At 30.7% G+C, this 23,351-nt stretch overlaps 1 protein-coding gene across 1 annotated transcript; it reads left to right on the plus strand.

The window, feature by feature from the left end:
• The first annotated feature begins 5,617 nt into the window (after positions 1-5,617).
• On the plus strand, positions 5,618-11,651 carry LOC122578224 (pyruvate dehydrogenase E1 component subunit alpha, mitochondrial-like). Its single transcript, XM_043750134.1, has 8 exons — positions 5,618-6,437; positions 8,146-8,225; positions 9,431-9,508; positions 9,590-9,685; positions 9,760-9,831; positions 9,927-9,980; positions 10,200-10,265; positions 11,265-11,651. The coding sequence occupies exons 1-8, from the start codon at positions 5,744-5,746 to the stop codon at positions 11,307-11,309; spliced, it is 1,185 nt and encodes a 394-aa protein (XP_043606069.1). The 5' UTR covers positions 5,618-5,743; the 3' UTR covers positions 11,310-11,651.
• The last annotated feature ends 11,700 nt before the right edge of the window (positions 11,652-23,351 follow it).

Raw genomic sequence — 23,351 nt, forward strand, 5'->3', positions numbered from 1 at the left:
AAGATGGGAAACGGAGAGGTTGCCAACCTTAACGCCGGCCACGAATATCTCCAGAACAATTCTTTAGCAGTTTGGCTGTTACAATATGTCGTAAGATTGAACCGGAGTTAGTTTTGTGAGAGGCAAAACACCATGTTGTTAATGGTTATTTCTCAAAATAGGCAATATGACAAGAAATTTTTTTTTTTTATCAACGAAGGTCACAAATAAGCATGTTCTTATAAAGACATACACATTAGATGGGCTATTTTGTAGTCTGACTTCGAACATGGTTTAGATTTTATCACTAAATATTTAATGATGACATCTAAACAATCAACATTTATTATATAGACTTTAATCAAACACTCAATATAATGTAAACCAATATCAAAATGTTAAAAGAAAAAAAACAAAAACAAAAACAAAAACGAGAATATTTAAGTGGAAAACACATGTTACTTGTATAGTTGTGTGCATATGCCACTTTTTATGTTTTACATACATTTCATATATTTTCATGATGTATTTTTGTAGTAGTACACTAATAAGTACATTTATTGATGGTAACAACCATCAAATACTAGAACTCAAAAGTTTTTGAAAGACAACTAAACATTTCTACAAGATTTTTTTGTTTTACGTGTTTTTAAAATGTCCACTATAAAAATAAAATTCATAGATGATCATACATACAGTATAAACAAATACTCAAAAATATACAATTATTTAAGGAAAAATAATTACTTAAATATTTTTACATAAAAAGAGATAAATATCATCTAAATGCAAATAATATCTCATATCAAGTTTGTACTTTTATTTTCATTTTAGTAAAAAGTTTTGTATCCAATTTAATGATAACAAAATTATTTTAAATCTTTTATTATATTAAAGCATACTTGCTTTAATAACTTATCGACCAATCATAACTTTTGATTTCTTAAAGTTGACTTTTGTTTTCAACTTTGACTTTAATTTATACTTTTTTGTTTTCCATCACAAATTTACACTTTTTACCCTATAAATTTAATATAATAAATAATAATAATAATAATAATAGCTAATATATATTTAATAGAATAATAGTTAATATTTATCTAACAAAATAAAAACTAATATATATCCTATAGTATGTTTTATCATATAAACATATAATTAATTAAAAATAAATAAAATTTAATGTAAATATATTAAGATTTTAAGAATAATTGTACTATTTTTTTTATTGAAGTGTTTCTTAGTAATTGTCATGACGCATATAAAAAAAATGAAACATGTAAAAATATAATTCATTCCAGGAAAAAACATATAACATTGTCATATTTTAATTGAAATATTTAAAATTATTTCATCTAATGATAATAAATTATTTATAAAATAAGAATATAATACATCATATGTGACAATAAAACGAATAAAATGAGAGTGACCTATTATGACTTGTTAATGTTCAAATATCGCAAAGTATGTCACAGTTTATATCTTTTATGGACATGTCATATTTTGTAATATTCAAATATCGTTAAGCATGTCACAGCAAACAACTTCGATGAACATATTTTTAAAAAAATATATAAATATAAAACTCAAAGTGTTGATATATAGATCAATTTCTTATAACTCAAAATAGTATAGTAAGTAACTGCTCAGTGCCGCCTTCCACGGGTTTTGAGCCCCAATACCTCGACGGTGTATGGGGGAGGTTAAGATGTAAGCAGACCTTACTTCTACCTAAGTAGAAAAGCTGCTTCCAGTTTCTACCTAAATGGTAGAAAAGGCCCTCCAACCTTTGCATGGGATGAGGATCGAACCCATGACCTCTGTCTCCAGAGGCAGGGGTGCTTACCACTGATCCAACCATGCTGCTTGATAATGCTGCTTGTTTACCACTACTTGATAACTCAAAATAGTATATTAAATTTTAAACAATAATAAATTAATATCTAATATTGATAATGCTGTAAGCTCCGTGTATTATACACGTGCTAAAATCTAGTATATCATCTACACATGAGATATTATATACATATTATTAAATTAAATATTATCTCAATACTCGTATTATTCATCACTTGATAATCTATTTATTTAATCATGCACATGATTACCTTATGATATCCAACATTTAGTTAGTATTAGCAAACTAAGTGATAATTTACTATAAAAACGTTGACTTTATATGTTCAATTTTCAAGTAACTTTGAGCTTTCCCAAAAGACACGTAACATGTCTTTTGATATCTATGAGAGTATATGAGTATTGCTTTGTTTCCAAATAAAAAATTTTCCTATTAGTTTTCTTGGCCTTCCATACAATGAGGGGGTAATGAGAAATATTATCAATTTTAATTAATTTTAATTTTCAGTGATTACAATGAGTTCTACTATAGAAACTTTCAACGTAGACCCGGAGACAAATCTACATAGATATATAATTAAAGAAAGAATGGTGTGTTTAATATGTAAACATATTACAAGAAGAGTATCTAAATATACCCCTCCCATATACTAATTACACACCTATACAATCATTATTTTAATTAAATACCTCATTAAATATCTCTTTATTCATCATAATTATTAACTTTCAATTATAACATTTATTATCTTTTTCTCTTTCTTAATCATTACATAACTTATATATATATTCTTTTAATTTTATTTTATCTCAAAAAAAATATATTTAATCTTAATTAATTTTTTAAATAATTTATATATAGTTGTGTTAGTGATATTGTTAATAATAAAAACTTATGTTTTTTTTATAAAAAGTCCAAAAATAACAAAAATAAAAGAGAAATATTTCAAAAACATTTGCAAATATAATGACATTAAAATATCTAATCATTTATATCGACAAAAATTCTTTTATGTTGACAAAGTTGATCATATAAATCTAAATGTTGTTTATACACATTTTTTTGAGAAACAAGTTATGCTTGTCGCTCCTTTAGCTTTGTATTTACTATCAAGATCACATCTAAGTGCAACTTTATACATAAAACCGCTTGCACTTGCTTTAGATCTTTAGTGACAATGACATAACCAAGAGAGTGAGCCGTTGTTTGTACCCAATTTATCAAATCTATAAGTGACGTGAATATCTACAACAGTTATTTTAAAAAGTAAAACAAGAAATTCAAATAATAATAATTTATATTTTTTAATAATAAATTAAACTTAGTATTTAAATAAAAAATTTAGCTTATTTGATGCATTAAATGCAATGTTTAAACATAATTAATTTGATATGTTTAATGTTAATATTTGATATAAAATTTATTTAAGTATCTCATTGGAAATATAAATAAACTAAAAAGTTGATTGAGAATTAATGTTACATGCATGTCCCATTACAAGTGTGTCATATATATTCGTTGGGTATACTGTAGATTTATAATACTTTCATTGACCTTTAGTAACAACAACAAACGTCAAACAGTTAATAGTATAAGACATCAATGGTGCCTTGGATTTACTTACATTTTGAAAAACAAAATTACATAAAAAGTTAAAATACAAAAATGACATTTTGCTCATATAAATAGTTAAGGGGGTCAATTGTATCAGACATCAATGGTGTGCCTTAATAAATGTAAATTCCTGGATATACTTTTATGGCCAATTAACAGTTAATACTAGTAGATGCATTTCTGTAGAGTTTTTTTTTACAGGTTTTGGGTTCGACTTTTAGGAGTGACAAACCTGTAGGTTTTTTCCGAAAAATCACGGCTTATGGTCTACATCTCGTAGTCTAAAGTACGTGTAAGGCTTCACCATTATACTGTAAGGTGTTCATTGATGTCGAATACCAATTAACTGTTAAAAAAAAAAGTTAATAGTAATAAGGCTAGTAAATTCTCCCGTATGATTTATCAAATTTTTATATTAACAATTGATTTTACAAAACTTTGTTATAATAAGAGAATGAAATATCGTACAAACACTTTTACTAACTGGATAAATACACTTTGTTTCTGGTTAGGTACTTACTACTTAGGTGTGTCTCTTTCACTTTAAAGACCAGTTGTATTGTATATTTTGGATGTAATTATACATTTATATACTTGAGCCAGCAAAATACCATTGAAAAATCAAATACTTGGGCCGCAATTGACTAGTAGAAACTAGTAAGTGGGTCCTCAAAAAGTAAGTGACAAATTCTTTTTGTGTTATTCATAAACGCATCCCAAAATTTTAGGATATTCCAATTGTACCCTAAACAATCAAAATAATTTTAACTTTTCAATGCAAAAATTTTGTGGGATGCAGATTGATTTTTTTCAGAAAACATCAGGAATTCAAGCTTATGTTAGCCAGCAAGGTCGAGTCATATTAGACTTTAATATTCGAGTTTAAGGTTATCATTCAATACATTTTTTTAAAAAATTTATGTAAAAATAACACATTTTGTTCCAATACTACATGTTAAGATTACATGTCAGCCCAATCTTTTGCAAGTTTTACAACATTTTTGATTTATAAGAATCACGAGGAGTGCAATAAATAGTTTCACAAGTTATTTGTTTTCGTATATGCAATAGAAAACTCCATTTGACAATAAATTTCATTATCACTAAAAATGAACTTTTATTCGATAAAAGATACTAGTTTTTTTCTTATTTCATCCATTCTCTTATATAAATATTAAAACAGAAACTTTAATCCAAAAATGAAGTAATCTAAACCTTTTATTGAGTTTTCTTAACTTCTATCCACCCTTAAATCAACATCATGACATCATCTTTGACTTCAACTTTCAGTCAAGTACCATTTTAGTCTTTCAACTATATATAAAATATTTCAACAATACATATATTAATTAATATTAATATTCTATTTATCTAACCATATTAAAATTTTTTTAAAAGGTGTGGATCATTTGTTCGCAACAGGGGATCTAACTTACGTTGTCTTAACCGGGTCTGCACTAGATAGTTCCTTCACCCTTAATACATAATAGGAGGAGAAACCCCCCAATTAAAACGGCCGAAAGCACGACATGTAATTGAGTTAAAACCCTGCCCCTTGTAGAACTCAAACTTGTTTCACTAAAGGACTTTATTTGTGAAATTTCTTTAAATATCTTTCCCATGTCTCGAACATGAAACCTACAACAAGTAAAGTTGATGCCAACTATATCAAAATTAATATCTCTAAATTTTTTGTTATCTTTTTGATATATGTCTTTCATATAAACCATATTGTATTATAATGAAAGGGAAATTAATACTCCTTTTAATTGTTATCAATTTATATTAAAGATTGTCCAACAAACACCATCTCAAAAAAAAAAAATCACTTAATAAGTAAACCGAAAAAGAATTTTTTTTAAAAAAACCTAAACCAAAAACTATATTTTTCTTGTTAAAATAATAACCTAATTATCTTCCTAAAAATTTGATCATGGCATGTTTATTAATCAGTAGATAAAATTAAGGGGGATAATAAATGGATAACAAATATCATACTTTAAAGTTATTAAAAAAATTTATTAGGTTTATTTTTAAGAAGATTTATCATTTTCAATCAATAGACCTAAATCATTAGTAGTGTATAACACAAAGGACTAAACTCATAATATTCTCATTCTCATTTTGTGTACATATTCATAGGGGTGATACTCCATCCACTTCATCATCATCATCATCATATAAAAATTCATTTTGCGCCTTTCCATTTCATCATTTTGTTCCTCTCATTCCACCAACCCTAAAAAAGCCAAACCAATATTCTTCTTCTCGATCCACCAATCTCCGACGATGACGTCACTCGTTCGACGGAGCTCCGATCTCCTGAAACCCCTAACCACCACCGCCATGAAATCCACCACCCTCCGCCGTCACTATTCCACGGACGACACCACCACAATCACCGTCGAAACATCCGTCCCCTTCACCGGCCACAACTGCGAACCGCCATCACGATCCGTCGAAACGACGCCGTCTGAGCTAATGAAATTCTTCACAGACATGGCGTTAATGCGCCGCATGGAAATCGCAGCCGATTCGTTATACAAATCAAAACTTATCCGCGGTTTCTGTCACTTATACGACGGACAAGAAGCTGTATCTATAGGTATGGAAGCAGCTATAACAAAAAAAGATTGTATAATAACTGCTTATAGAGATCATTGTATATATCTGGGGCGTGGGGGGACTTTGCTTGAATGTTTTGCGGAATTGATGGGGAGAATTGATGGATGTAGTAAAGGGAAAGGTGGGTCTATGCATTTTTATAAAAAAGATGCTTGCTTTTTTGGTGGGCATGGGATTGTTGGGGCTCAAGTGCCGTTAGGTTGCGGTTTGGCTTTCGCGCAGAAATATCGGAAAGAAGATCATGTTACTTTTGCTATGTATGGTGATGGTGCTGCTAATCAAGGCCAGTTGTTTGAGGCTTTGAATATGGCTGCGCTTTGGGACTTGCCTGCTATTCTCGTTTGTGAAAATAATCACTGTAAGGACTTTGGACAAACCTCTTTTTTTTAGTTTTTTGTTGTTGTTTTGTATATTGGGTGTTTGAGATTGTTTATTTTAAAGTGTTTATCTATTTAGGAATAAGGTGTTTGTTTTAAAGTGCTTTTTGTTGTATGAAATGCTTAAGTAAGTAGTTTTTGGAGAGAGTGTTTGTTGCTGTTTATGTGCGAGAAAGATAAGCAATAGGCAGGAAAGCATTTAATAAAGCATGCTCAATTGCCTGATGATCGTGTCTCTTATACTATTTGGGGATTTATGGGGTGTTTGGGATTGCATAATCACTTAATATGTGTGTGTGTGTGTGTGTGTTTTTAATTACTAGTTGTAATAATGGTCGAAATGTGGCTTTTGTGAGAAATGAGCTGTATTATTGGATTATGTGGCTGCTATTATTGTTTGTGAAAATGGATGATCAATTGTGTGTTTCTGATTGATCAATGTATGGTTGTTTGGTTAATTGAGTCTTCGAATTGGAATAAATTTATAGTACTTATAAGCATCAATTAAAGTGGTCCTTGTGATGTAGCTAGTTTGGTTGGTTTGGAGCATTGAGATTCTAATGCTTGCCTTTTATTAAAAAAGTTTATTGAAAAAAAGAATGATTGGATATTGATTTCTGTTTTTACTGTTTGATTAGTGTATGGTTGTTTGGAATTGGAAGTACTTTAAGCACTCGTAAACATCATATAGAGGCTTAAAAAGGGTCCTTGTTATGTGGTTATGTACTTCACGTGTGATATTTTATTGGATCAATTTTGATGGTTGGAAGTATATTAGTTTTAAGTATTTGCGATTTAATGAATACTAGAAACTAGGGAAAGTGTGTGCGGTTCATAACCACTGTAAGGATTTTTTATTTATTTGTTTCTGTTTATTGATTGCGGTGTTGTGAGAATTGAGATGTATTGTAGGATTAGCTAGTAGATTTTGGAGTAGCAAAGTGTGTGATTATTTTGGGTGTGTGTTATTGCAAAATCATTTTTTTGTGTGTGTTTGATTATATTATTTGTAATTCTGGTGGAAATATGGGTTCCCTGAGACTTGAGATGTTTTGTGGATTAGTTAGCTGGTTTGGAGTATAAACGATTTTGATTACCTGGGGATTTATTTCTAAAATAAGATAGAGTAGTGAAATGTGTACGTGTAGTTCAGGACTCTAGCTTTCTATGACATGCAAATGATGTTTGCAAAGCTTATATTTCCATATTCTGGTTTGTGAAAATAGTCGATGGAAGGGCTCACCTTTTATCTGCTAAAAAGAAAATAATTATTGATTGTGTTTAATGTTTGGTTATAGGATATGCTTGGTGAATTGAGTGTACCGTGTATGCTGGTTTTAGTATTGAAGGTTTGAATTTAGAACTAATTTTAGCACTTACAAACATTATATAGAAATTTAGTTTGGTGGTCCTTGTAGTGTAGCTAGTATATGTGGTATTGTACTTCCACGAAGATGATCAGTTCGTTGGCCTGGATTAGAGAAGTTTTATTTATTTGGGATTTGGATGTGAAACTGCTCAATTTAAGAATGAAAATCATTTCAAAAATACAAGGAGATATGCTTATAAACTATAAGAAAGTTTGTTGTTAGAAAGTTAAATAGTCTTTGTATTTTGATCGATTTTGAAATATTGGCCGCACATGAACACATATTGTATGCAATTGAGTTTTATTGTATTGACATGCAGATGGTATGGGTACTGCTGAATGGAGAGCTGCTAAGAGTCCTGCTTATTACAAGAGAGGTGATTATGTTCCTGGACTGAAGGTGAGTTGGTCTTTCTGTTGTGATGGGAATTAAATATCTGTTATTGCTGCTTGTGCTATCTTTGTTGCTAAATATCACTTGTATCTGTCTCCTAAATAACTGAACAGACAAGTATTAGTAGCCCAAAAAGGTATATTTTTCAAATATGACCTTAGGATTGTTTTGTTGTTACCAAAGTACACTTTGTTCTTCTTAGTAGTCACTTTCTTTTACTGAGTTGTTAATTTATACAAAGGGACTATATTTATATTCAAATGGGAAAACTTGGTTCTCTTTACAACGAATCCTATGTTCTTGTTTCTTTTTTTTTGGTGTGTAATACGAAACTTTATATTGTCCGACACAAGGTTGTAAATATCTTTCGGCGGTATCTCGGTGGTTGACCACCATCAAGCGATAATAGGTTTTGGCGGCGATATATCGGTTCTTGGCGGGGACCATAAATCATAAAGGAATTGTCATAAAAATAATAATTATTAGCAATATATTTTTACCTGATATTTCTACCTGAATACCTTTTATGATGATTGATGAACATTGGTAGCAAACTCATGTGTAAAACAAATATCACAAAGTAGCAAACTAGTCTTAAGTAACCAACTAGTGAGCACGATGCCAAACAAGTATAGATCTGAGCAAAATTGAGCACAACTTGTGAACTTCAATGACAAACAAGCTATTAGCTATATCAAACTGATCAAAAAGTACATAAAAAAAGGTCAAATTTCTTTGTGACCAATATTGACCTGACCGCCAAATGCAGATAGTGACCACCAAGGGCTGATAGTGACCAATACCGATATATTTGAACAATATGTGAAATATCGTGGTGGTGGACTGCCGAGAACCAATATATCAAAGACTGGTCACACATCATGTAACCAGGTCCTTTTAGTGGCTATTGTCAGAAATTTCTTACATGCTACCCTTTTTAGGTGATCCCCCATTTCCTTCTTTAGTTATTTATCCCTTTTGAATCTACAAGTACTTAATGCACCAAAGCTTCATAATCTGTGATCATATTGATGCCATTACCTTTGCTTTCTTACCTCATCTTTAACTTTTCAAGTGATTATTAATGTGTTATTTACATGTGGTATCCATCTTTGTGTTATTTGTTTTGTTTTATCGGTGCACCAAGTCTTCGTGATATTTGGTTGTTTATGTCCTTGCTACTGATGTTTATAACTCATATCCTTGTGCAGGTTGATGGTATGGATGCTTTTGCAGTCAAGCAAGCTTGCAAATTTGCAAAGGAGCATGCTTTAAAGAATGGACCCATTGTGAGCAGTCAAAGTTTGTTTGGTATACATGTCAGATTAGGATCCATAAGTTGGAACTAATTGGTTAACTTAAATGTTCAGATTCTGGAAATGGACACCTACAGGTACCATGGTCACTCTATGTCTGATCCTGGTAGCACCTACCGTACACGTGATGAGATTAGCGGCGTCAGACAGGTTAGTTCATATCCAACATATCTTTCAAATCATTATATATTTACCGCCTGTCACATGTATTTTGCTACTTTCAGGAGCGTGATCCTATTGAAAGGATTAGGAAGTTAGTACTGGCTCATGATCTAGCTACTGAGAAAGAACTCAAGGTGATACTTAGATTCATGAACCAGATCTTTGTTTGTCATCACACCATGTATATACTAAATGGAAACCATGTAATATCTTTTATGTCTATCTACAGGATATAGAGAAACTGGCTAGAAAAGAAGTTGATGAAGCAATTGCCAAGGCCAAGGTAACAAGCTCTGCAAACTTATCTTTTTCTACCCAGTAAAGTTTACCAACCTTTGCAGATATTGACTTGTATAGCAGGCACAATTAATAGATATTCAAGCATTTTCTGCTATATTCCTTTCAATTCTTGATTTAATGTACAATTGGTGATCGACCTTGATTAAAAATACGATCAATAATGGACCATCATTCTTACAATTTTTTTTCTCTGGAACTACAGGAAAGTCCAATGCCATCTGAACCTGAACTCTTCACCAACGTTTACCGTAAAGGATTCGGGGTGGAGGTATTTTCTATATTTATCCTTGTATTAGTGGGAAAGTTTCATTAAAGAGTAACTAAATGTTGGTCTAGTTTCTGTTTTGGTCTTTGTTTAAAAAGAAGACTCCCTTTTTCTTTTTTGCTAAATACTTGTATCAACCCTACATTCATTTTCTACAAAACAAATACTTTAAACATGCTTAAAAGTCACTTCTACATAACAAAAGAACACAAGACACTTCACGTTTTCACTTACGAAAGTGTAGTGACTAGAGCATCAATCTCTAAGGTGAGTATAGGTAATATTAAGTACAACTTGATCTTTTACTAGTATGTTGTATTTGAATTTTATATATAACATATAATTTTTATTCATATTATATTATAATCCTTAAAAGTCATGTATCTCTAATTTAATCAAGTAAACAATAAAATATAATTTAAAGAAAGGCAAAAATAAATAAAAAATACTGTAGAAGTATGTTAAAGGGGATAGATTAGTGCCTGGGCTGCACCTAGTCACTGCTCAGTAGCGCCTAGAAGTGCTTAGCACCGCCTCAAGTAACCAGCACCCGAGTAGTGCCTTGGTGATTCCTCTAGCGCTCAGGCGGCGTCTTGTTAAACCTAGGTTTTGGGTAACCATTTTTGTTTTCATACAAAGATAAACTTTCAAATATCAGTTAAAAAAATCCTTGAGCTTCTGAAATTTTGAATACTTTGACCTGGTTGCTCGGTGTAATGCTTTGACAAAGTTGACATGCCAGTAGCTTTGACCATGTTGACTTGACTAATAAAGTGTGTTGTAAAAAACTGAAACACCGAGACTTTGTTGCCTATTTATCATATTCGGCCTGTGTTTTATATACTCTGATTACTTTTCCTTTTGGTCAATAAATAACCTATGACGGAACAATATTTAGACCTTGTTTTGTTGGGTGTGGGTCTAACTATAGGCTAGTTACTATAAAGTAGATCTTTTTGTAACTGCAGCTTTTTAGTATAACTTTTTAATCGTGACTTGCAGTCATTTGGAGCAGACAGGAAAGAATTCAGAGCTACACTTCCTTGATTGCAATATGAATCAACAACATTTCATGTTCACTTCTGCTGTGCTCAGATGACAAACAAGAATAATGAGAACAGAGAAACAAAATAACAAATTTAATTGCTGTCCTGCTTTGCTTTACATGTATTTTGTGGTCATGTTCATGGCAAAAATAGTTTTGGCAGCATCGGTGACATGATTCTTTTTTGGCAAGTATTAAGATGCTGCTTCCTTTGTGCTATTGGAGCTTCATATACTTCGACTTGTAAAATGCAATGTTTGTGTGAAGCCTGCTAACTCTGTTTTTGGCTGTGGTTCATGATCCTTCCATGGGTTGCCCGCAAATATATTTGGATTTTTTTTTAATGATCTGATCAGTCAAAAGCTGATAGATGCCGAACTTTGATAATCTTGACCTATTTTATTTTAGCTTTATGATCCAAGTGATCAATAGTTTTTTAAAAAGAAAGGTTTCCAAAAATCAAGATTTCTGACAGTTGTGGAAATATAATCTTAGATTTAACTTGTATTAATATCAAAAACTGTGTTAATTTTTATGAATGAGGAACATAATTTATTTTTAACGGTAGAATAATGGATATGAGATTTGTAACTTGTTTCACTTTTTGAAATTTAAGTTTGAAATGAGGTTGTTCAAGTGTGGTTTCCTTTCCGGAAGTCCAAACTTGAAATAAAGAGGTCTCTTATTAAAAGTATAAAAAATATAAGTAAATCCGAAACAAAAATCAACTATAAGTAAAAATTGTTATATTAATCATCAATAGTAAGTTAATATTTTCACCAATGAGTTGTATGGAGAAAAAGGCTCTATGCAGTCATAACATATTTCTTTATATTTAAATAAAAACTATAATAAACATATACTCTCTCCGTCCCATATTAATTGTCTTATTTTGACTTTTTGAGTCTTTTTCTTTCAACTTTGACCGTAAACAAATTTGTTTGTGTTATAACACTTGCTATAATATATATATATGAATTGATTGGGTTTTAAATGTACTTTCTATTAATATAACTTTCATCAACTAACGTATAACACAAACAAAGATATTTACGATCAAAATCGAAAGAAAAACACTTGACCAGTCAAAATATGACCTTTAAAATGGGACGACGAGAACAATACAATAATAATTAATTAAAAGCTAGAGTACTATATTAATTACTCGTACTTTATTATTACGTCATCTTTTGTGTTACAAGTGAGTGGTTATTGAGGGATATTAATGCAAAGAAGTACCATGCCAACCACCACAGTTATTTATTGTTACTTCCTTCTTCTTTGATCTACATTTAATCGATAATGGATCATCATTCTGACAAAAAAAATTTCTTCGGAATATAGGAAAGCCCAATGCCATCTGAACCTGAACTCTTCACCAATATATATGTCTACCGTATAAAGGATTCGCGGTGAAGGTATTTTTATATTAATTATCCTTTTATTAATGGGTAATAAGTTTTATAAAGAGTAACTAAGGGGGTGTTTGATTCGCATAATTCATTGGAATTCGATAGAATTGGAATCTGAATTTCATTCCATATCCTGTTTGGTTCACAGAATGAAAATCAGATTTCATTCCATGACTTGTTTGGTTCGTAAGGAATTGGAATTGGAATCCTTTAAATTCCATCATATGAAGGAATTCAAGATTCCTTAGCAAGAATGGTGCTTCTACGCACAAAAATTCAAGATGGAAAATTTTAAGCACGAGAATTTGCTGATACAAGAAAGACTTAATTTATCTAGCAAGAATGGTGCTTCTATGCCTGAAGAGGTGGAGCATATGAAAAGAATTCCTTATGCTTCGGCTGTGGGATCTATCATGTATGCGGTAAGATGCACTAGACCTGGAGTTGTGTTCGCTCAAATATTTGTTAGCCAATATCAGCAAAATCCCAGAGTGGATCAGTGAACTGTTGTGAAGAATATTCTTAAGTACATGTGGGCTACTAAAGAATTATTCTTGGTGTATGGTTGAAATCCCGATCAAAATTCAAATGGTAATAGAATTTGTGATGTTGGATTTCATGACTGATGAAGATGTTTCAATAATATCAATCGGGATACGTCTTCATTTTAAATGAAGACACGGTGGAATGCTTCAAGCTAAAAGCAAACCACAGTTGCTATGTATGTGACAGAGTCTGAGTATATTGTCGTCTCAAAGAAGACGACATGAAGGTTGTCTGGATTAGAAAGTTTATTTTTGGATTTTAACATGATAATCATCAAATAACACACCTATGGAACTGTACTGTGATAATTTAGGAGCAATTATCATTGCCAATGAACCTGGGGTTCAAAAAGGTGTCAGACATTACCTAAGAAGATATCACTACGTTCGTAAGCAAAACGAATTGCGTGAAATCAAAATTACTCAAAGTTCAGACAGTCCTTTTACAAATGAAATTGTCAAAAGGAAAGCTCAATAAATATGTCGTGGGCATAGGTTATAGCTAGTTATATCATGTAAATCTGTTGTTGGTATTTGGATAATGAGATGTTAAACAATTGTTATTTTAATAAATAAATTTTTATACGCGGTATAAGTAATTTCATTTTATAATAATGAGAAAATTTCATTAGATCACCTTGAGGTTTGCTGTTTTATCAATTTTCGTCCCTGTCGTTTTTTTTATTAGTAATTCACCCTGTAGTGACTTTTTGTATCATTGAAAACCTCTCCTTTTAACGTCCGTTTAATGCCATCCGTTAATCCCCTCATGTGCAGCGCACATGAGGGTATTTTAGTCCTTTTCACCTCTAAAACACCCTCTTCTCCTTCCCCATTCTCTTTTTCATATCAAAACTCATCTTTTTTCAACATCCAACTCCACTTCTTTTCATTATCGAAACCAAATATCCATATATTACAATAAAAGCCAAAACTAAATTAACAAAAAGAATCCTTTTCAGAAAACACCCATCTTCATTTCAAAAAACAAGTAAACCCATCTTCATTTCATCAACAGTTGTTTTTCGGATCTGATGGTCGGTTTTAAGAAGCCATCTCCATCAAAGATTCAAAGTTTCAAGCTATCTCACTCCCTCTATATATACATACATTTATTCTTGATCTCACAAAACCTAACCCTAAAAAATCCCCCAAAATCCCTGACCACCGCTTCCTCTATCCCATACACAGCAAGCCTCCCATTTAATTTCCATTTTGTGAAATTAGTTTCCATTTAGTCAACCTAGCCGTCACTTACATTTTAAATCCACTAATTGAAAAAGAGATGACAATATTATTATTATTATTATTATCATTTGATTATTTTTTTTTTATGTTTTTTCTGACACCCACTAATTGGAAATTTATGGGTTGTAATGGGTTTGGGTTTGGGGGTTTCTTGAACCAGTTTTCACCAAATGGGTTAAAATTAATTGATGCCATTTTTTCAGTGACTGAAAGTTGTTGGTTCAGAAGATGAAGACGAAGAACATAGCAGGCGGAGTAGTGAGGTGTTGGAGGTGTTTGTTTTTGGTGGAATTTGAAATATCGGTGGATTTATATATATTTTGTAAGTGAAGGCAAATAATTCTTGTGATTAGATTTGAGGTTGTGAGAAGATCTTGTTGATGTTTGGGTTGTTAATTTGGGTTTTGTTTATGAATTTTTTTAGATATTGTTATTTGTTATTGTTATTGTGTGTTTAGATTTAGAAAAAAAAAAAAAGAGTTTTGATCTGAAAAAGTGAATGAGAAAGGAGGAGAAAGTATTTTAGAGGTGAAAAGGACTAAAATACCATCATGTGCGCTGTACATGAGGAGGTTAACGGATGACAATAAACAGACGTTAGATGGAGGGGTTTTTAATGATACAAAAAGTCACCACATGGTGAAGTAATAATAATAAAAAACAACAGGGGAAGAAACTGATTAAACAACAAACCTCAGGGTGATTTAATAAAATTTTCTCTATAACAATTGTATCCTATATTTGCATGTTTAGATCCATGAATGTTTAAAATATTCTAAATGTCCATTGTCCATTAATTATATGGGAATATAATTAAAGTAAGACAATTGTTAGATATTGGTGAAAATATTTAAAGGATTATTTTGAAAATGGTGGATTTCGTACCAAACTCACATGATATTCAAAAGGAATATATATTGGACTTACCCCACATAACGAATTATCATTTTATGGATCAGCGTCATTAAGTTAAATTCGTGAAATGGTTACTTTATTTATCCTTTGATTTAAGATACAAGTGAGTTATGCATGTGTGGATTGCATTTTTAGATATAGTTCCTAACTGTCCTGAACAAGGTAGTAATAAAGGGCTATTTTTAGAAATGTTAAGAAACGACATGACCAGACACTTGTGATCAATATAGGATTTGTTCCTTCAATTTGCAAAGTATGATACCATTTGGGTCCCTCATTAATTAATTAAGATGTTTGTATGGCCATACCCAAGTGAACTCAAGAGGAAGTCTTGACTAATTTGGTAATCTTTATTAGTTGTAGAAATGAGAAATATAATCGTTAATTTATGAAATGACATTGATCCATATTCATAATAATAAAGGGTATCTGAACAAAGGGATATTAAAGACTAAATCATTTCAAATTGGCATTTTAAGAAATTATTCTTAAATATTTCCGGGAGCATTGGCGTGTTGCTAGACGCTAACCAATGTTATTGCTTTTATAAATAACATGCTCAAGTGGGAGCTGTTGGAGTGTAATTATGTTAAATATAAACGTATGTCCGGAAATAATTTAAGCCTACGGGGTCATACAAAATGACACGGAAACTCTATACTATTAATTAGTATATTAAAATAATATATTAATTAATGTAATCACGAAATAAATAATCAAACTATATTAAAGGGTTAATAATGTTTAATTAATTAAAAGAGGATGATTTAAGTGAAAGTTAAGAATTATGGAAACTTTCTAATTTCCACTTAAGGGCCGAAGATTTCAAGGCTTGAAAGCCTTGAAGATTACTTGTCAGCCCTAACTAATTAGCCTATAAATAGAAGGCTAATTCTAAAAGTTTTACACACAATTACACAAGTAAACAAATTCTCCTCTTTTCTCCCTTTATGGTTCGGCCGAAAACTCTTCTAAAGAGTTAGTCGGTTTTAAACTTCTTGAAATCCATATGAACACTACAATATTAAATGCTTAGTATATTAATTATACTTTGGTTTTAGTCAACTTCTATGGTTTTTGAAATCATGGGATTTTTCGAATAAAGGGTTGTTTGGATCGTGATTCGGGTACTAGCATATGGTATAGGGGTGTCTAGTGTGCGATTGTAGAGGGGTTTTACTTTAAACCCTAATTCATCATAATAATAATATTAACTAATATTATTGGAAGCTTTGCGAAAAGGTACACGTTTCGATTCTATTCTTTGTTAATTAATATGATTGCATATACGTTTCTTTCCGCTGCGTACTCGTGAATTATTATTTGTTTATGTGCTTATATTCTAACAGTGGTATCAGAGCCACATATGTGATCTATTAGTTACAAAGATTAAAACTTAAGGGGGGTTAAGGGTTGGTTTATATTTAATTAATTGTTAAATAATTAAAAGCGTTTTCTTATTTTTTTTAATTAATTAAATCGATTTAATTAAATAAAATCTAGGGTTTTGTTTAATTAATTTGACCTAATTTAATGATGGATTGAAACCCTCATGGCAAGTTTTGAATTTTGAATTTACATGATTTATGTGTTATAAATTGTATGTTACGTGTTTCTTAATTATTTAAAGTTGTTAAATAATAGTAAAATCACAAGGAATTCATGCAAAATTAATTGTGATTTTACTGAATATATAGAGATATATATATATTGCAAAGCATGATGATCTAATAATTAGGGTTAATTATTAGATAATTGTGAAGTCCCTCACCTGATGGTTTAACCCACAAGTGTAGAATACAACAAGTCAAGTAAGCACTAGATTAGACTAGTATTACAATTAATATAAATGCGACAAGTCAAGTAAGCACTAGATTAACTAGTATTACAATAAATATAAACGCAAGAATATATATAAAGTAATACGTAACTTAAGCAATATAAAGATAAGCAAGTAAAGTAAATGGTGAGACACAATGTAATTTTCAAGTGTATTTTATTTATTGATGTTAAATAAAATACAAGGTTGTTGCAGAACTAAGATATTACAAAGTAAGTATCTAAACAACCTTATGAATTACAAGTGATCTAATATTTGCTAAATAAACTCTTTTGATCGAAATACTTAAAGTTGTGAAGTATAACTGTTTAGATCGAGAGTATTTGAGCAAAGGCACCAAATTGCAAAAGTGTGTAATTTGGACGAGGGAAGTGACTTGGTATTTATAGGCAAAAAAATAAATATAATATTCTTTTTGCCGTACAAATATGGTAACATGCATTTAAGGAAATTACTTTAATTCATTAAATGCATTGGTTAAAGTACAAGAATAAAGTCACTTGATAGTGACTTGTCTTCTAATTAACCAATCACCTTTACATGCGTGTAAGGCTTTTAACAAAGGACAAATGGATTGTCCGGGTAAAGGCATGTAAAGGCATAAAGTCAATTCATCGTAATCAGTGTTCAGACTTGTAAGGTCTAGAACACTGTCAAGGACTCCAGTCAGGGGATCTGGTAAGTCTGCCAGTGAGCTCCGCTATTTGTCAGACTTCAATCTTTGACTTCAGTGAGAATGTTCTTCAGTAGAATGATCTTTGACTGGAGAGAAGTCCAGTGAACAAATCTGGTGGAATCCAGATTCCTGTACGAGTAAGTTGTTCACTGGTCTTCACATAATTTCTGGACAAATCTTCAGAGGGCTCCAGGATCTTCGTCTGGAGCGAGTCCAGTAAATCTGGACCTAACAATAATTGTGTGACTATGTGAATTTTTCGTGTGATTTTTCTGATTTGCGATAGTTCACTAAAAAATTCGTATCTTTTAATCGGTAATGAGTTAGAAGTTGTACTTTGGACAGTAGATGCTCAACACATAGGGCTAAAACTTTGTAGTTTTAATAGAAAGCTGATTCGGACCAGAAACAGGCTTAAACTGGTCGTCAAGCTGCTGAAATTTTCCAGTCAGCAAGTTTATGTGATATTACTTTGTAAATTAAATTGTTTAAAGGATTACGCAATCAAGGTAACTTGATGTATGTGGTCCTTTTCTTCTGAAGGGGGAGCCGAAATTTAAACATATGCATGAACCATAGTAACCATGTTTAGGTGGCCTACCTTAACTTGTTGCTTGATTAAAGTAGTTCGGTAATTAGTAAGTTTATTAATTTTTGTATTGTTTATAAGTTGTATAAAGGTGATGCAAAAATTGTTTTCTTGGAAAAATATAAAAACTTAACTAAGAACTATCGAAATAGAGATTTCATTAATAAAATTGGAGTCTTACAACCTTGAGATACACCAGCTCACCCATTTGAACAAACTCTAAGAGAGTTATAAGCCGGAGTGTGTTAGTCTTCTAAAAGGGCGGGTTTTTAATTGCGTTCATCGCAAACCTTTGCCCTTGCGCTTCTTTGTGCGTTCAAATGGAGCTACCGAGCTCTCTTGTGTTGTTAAGACTATACAAATGATTTTATTAAATATTATGTTATGAAGATTATGCATGAGTCTTCATACATAAACATTTGATTCACATCAAATGCATTACCCATTTAAAGTTAAGTCATTGCCACCCACTTTGATTAGAACACTTGCCAGTGCTTTTCGCTCTGCGTGAGTCCGTAGGCGAATTGTATCTCTTCAAGGTAGATTACCGCTCGTTGTGAGACAGCGGTGGACTATCTACATGTTCTTAATTGGGCGACTTAAAACGAGTTAAGAGGTGAGATTCTTGACCCGTGGCATAAGATGGGACAAAACATGTTTACAAAGCACTTAATACCCCTTTAAAGTGTTGTTGTAAGTCCCATAACATCTTTACAATTGTTATTTAATTATTACTATTATAATATTGTATGATAAACATATTATAGTCTTTGGAGGAAAATACAATAGAAAAATTGTGTCGAACATATATACTATCTAATAGAGAGAAAAACCATTTTCTTCCTTTAAACAATATAGCTTTTAAATTATCTTTTTTACCTCTAACTTTTTAACACCTGTATCCTAAACCCTGAAATACCCTTACAAAAACCAAACATTTTTCACACACATTTTTTACACATATCTCATATTTCACAAGTGCCCTTTTCATTAACTATGTTATCCTTTTATGTCAACTACCTTTACATATTTATTTTTTATTTTATTATTTTTTTTAGAACGGCATTAATTGGTTAGTGGTTCGAACCCTAGCAGTGACATCCAAGCGGACCGTGTGCTAGCGGTTGGAACCCGAATGCACATAACACAGCCTGCACGCATCTGAAGAGGTAAATGTCTGAAACCATGGAGAATTGAGATTCGATCTCTGGTCTCCAAGCCAACATCCCTTCCCCAGAATTAATAATCACACTGTAATGTCACCATCACCTGTCGTCGTCTTTCTACTGCCATATTGCGCGAGTACTCTTCTCGTTAAATATGAATTATGGATAGGGAAATTACAAATTGATAACAATTGTTGTGAAACTAATAGCAAAAAAAAGAATAAATAAAGAAGACAAATATAGATATAGATAATGGAAAAGTCGATTATTCAAACTTATACAATATTGAAATCATTTCCCAGTAATAAATCTTGAATAAAAGATTATTTAGACATACATTGCGTAATTATCTATAACACTTCCTCTTAGATATCCATCATTTGAAGGTATTATGTCTTGTTAAAATTTACTAAATAAAACTCAATGAGACAAAAATATAATGCAAAAAGATGTTAGTATATTTATAGAATGAACTATTTGATCGAACAAATTCCTAAAATATTACTTTCTCCACATCATGAATCTCATTAACTATATCAAATTACTTCAAAAGTTAGTCCTAGCCAACTTCAAATAAAATGATGTATCTTTCATGTATACTATCGAGAAGTATCAATGTTTTATGGACATTTTTGAATTCACATTGTGATTATTATCTTTAGAAAAAAGGTCTTTTCAATATTGAGTGACCTCATAAGCATTAACGTCACTTCACTCAACTTCTTTTAACAATTCTTCAAAATCATCCATATAGTTTGTTGTTTTTACAATTTTCATCTATATTGTCATTTTTTTTTATAATTCGGACATTTAATCAAACACATTGCATGCATTATTTATCTTTGTTTTATTTATATACATATACAGTTGTGAATGTTATGATATGTATAAATAAGAAGTTTCATTTAAAAAAGCATAGTCATGGTAAGAATTAATTATTGAACATTGAAAAACATCAAGATAAACTAACTGGTCTTCCACAATATATACTTACATATTTTAACAACATGATTAATAAAATAGTTAATGGAATCTTTCACGACATATTTGGGGCAACTACATTGCATAAATATATTTTAATAAGATAAAAATTTGAACGCGCAACATAACTCGGTTTGGATGCTAGTAAAGAGTATAAGGATGCGTTTAGTCGTTGAAAATGTTTTTTAGTTTTTTTTTTTCTTTTTAGAAAATGGAAGGAGTTTTAAACTTTAAAAGACAAATGAAAATTTGAAACGTGTTCAAAATTAGAAAATGATATTATCAAATTCTCTATTAAAAAACATGTTCTACTATACTTGGTTAAGTGTGAGGTTGGGTGAAGTGGGGGCGGGTGACTGAGGGCAAGGCGAGGGCATAGGAGAAAAGCTGAAATAATTTGAGTTTTTTGAAATATAGAAAATAGAAAATATAAAGTGGAAAATAATATAAAAGTAAAAAATAGTGTACTAATTGGGGCCTAAGAATTTTGTACAAATAGCTGGGTTGAGTTTGCCGTAAAACTAAGATTTGTTGTTTAAATAAATAATAATAATAACTTTCTCTAAACTCCTAAATTAAATGCAAGATTTCTGTTGTCATGTATAGAAATCCTTGAACTTCTCCACGTACATGTGAGTGAGTTCCGAATAAAAGATCACTTGATATAGTCAAACATCTAGTAAAATCTATAACATATCAGATCAAAATGTGTATTTTAGGTAAGTAAAGCAATCGAAATCGCTTTTGACATATTAGTTTTATCTTAAACAAGATGGATACCCGCGCGATGCAGCGACAATATACTGCGGCGGTGAGCGGAAGTGACAGCGGTTGATTGCAGTAATTTGCATATCAGCGTTAACAAAATTACAGGTTATAAAAGAGAGACAGTGGTTAGAACATGCCTGATTTTAGGGTGGAGAGGGTGTTATGGGAATAAAAATGTCTAAGGGTAAATAAGGTATTTCAAAGAAAAATAATTAATAGGAGGGAATTTTTTTTATTAGGTAGTATAGATACAAAAAGAAAAGATCTTTCACTTAATACAAAATTTCTATAAAAATACAGCTAAGGTAGATCCAATCATACAATTATGTAAAAAGGTTATATAATTTGATTTTATTGCCTTATATTTACAGCATATCAATCTGATTTTCCCCAACCCATTATCTATATTATCTTATAATAATTATTACTTTCTCTCTCATAAAAGTGTTAGATGGAAAATTACCATTTTACCCTTTATAAATTAATTTACATCATTAATCATTTATATTCTAAATTATATCTACTATCACTTTACATCAATTACATTTACACAAATTACTTACAGAGTTGCACCCACCATGAACAACACCACAACAGCCACCGTCACCACCACCAATCATCATCACTACCAAATCGCCGCCGCATCGTGCGAGCCCAACCCATTATTAGAACTTTAGAAGTACGTCTATATTATACCAATTTAACCGACAAACTACAAATAATAAAATAATTAGTCCTACTTATTTAAAAAGTACATTGATTATTATTAAATATTTTCCTAAAAATACTAAGGTAAAAAAAGCCTTTTAACATACCTTTTTATATAAAAATACTCTGTAGAACTTTAGCTTGCTTAAAAATATACCTTTATATATATCTATAACTCTTATAAAAAAGTAGTTAACCAAACTTTTTAAAACCCTCTTGCAATCTAAAACTATATTGAAAAAATGTCACATAGGATTTTATCCTATGTGTCAACTCCATATTTTTTTTCAAAAATAAACTATATATTCAGAAAAAAATGAACTTATATATATATTAATTAATTAAAAAATAAATAAATATATTGTAGAAATCTAAAATCTTTTCATTAGATAAATTGATATCTTTTCTTTAACTAAAAAATCACGTCTATACCTAATGATATTTCATTATTTTTTTTTATTCAACATTACATAAAGTTCTTTTCATTTTTTTCTTATGATGATTATATGGAAATTTTCAAAACTATATGAATATACAAAAATAAAACAAATTAAGTGTAAAAAATAGATTTAATTAGTTAAAAGATAATATCGAAACTCATAAATCTTAACATTATATTAACTACATCTTGAATATATGTTCCAAATTTAAACTTTTTGTTTTAATAAACAATATCCTCTTCTAAGTATAAAAACTACCTTGGTGTATACGTTCTTCTTTGCCAATAGCCGGTAAGTACAAATAAGATGGGTTTTATGGTAAATGTCCAACTAATTAATACACTTTAATAAAAACCCTTAGGGTTTCGTTTAACAAAACCCAAAAAAAAATTGAGTCATATAAATTCAAGTAATTGTAAATCACCCGGAGTCCGAGACCTATCCCACCCTTAAACCAATTTCTACATCCTAATTTTCTTTTTCTTTCTCTTTTGGAACGACACATTCTACCTCTTCTGGATTAGTCAATTAGATTAAACAAAAATTAAAACTACCATGGTGTTGATAATCCATTTCTAAAAATCACAGCAACACCTTCAAATGAATATAACTGTTTTACTTTTTGGATGTTAAGAAGAACATTCAACACATAAGACATAGTCAAATTATCCTCTTTGAATTATATATTCAGCCAATTGTAATTTTCCATGTGACTTTTAACTTTTTTGGAGAGAAATGTCATGGAATTATCACTCT

Source organism: Erigeron canadensis, chromosome 8 (genome assembly GCF_010389155.1).
Source record: "Erigeron canadensis isolate Cc75 chromosome 8, C_canadensis_v1, whole genome shotgun sequence".
Taxonomy (NCBI): Eukaryota; Viridiplantae; Streptophyta; class Magnoliopsida; order Asterales; family Asteraceae; genus Erigeron; species Erigeron canadensis.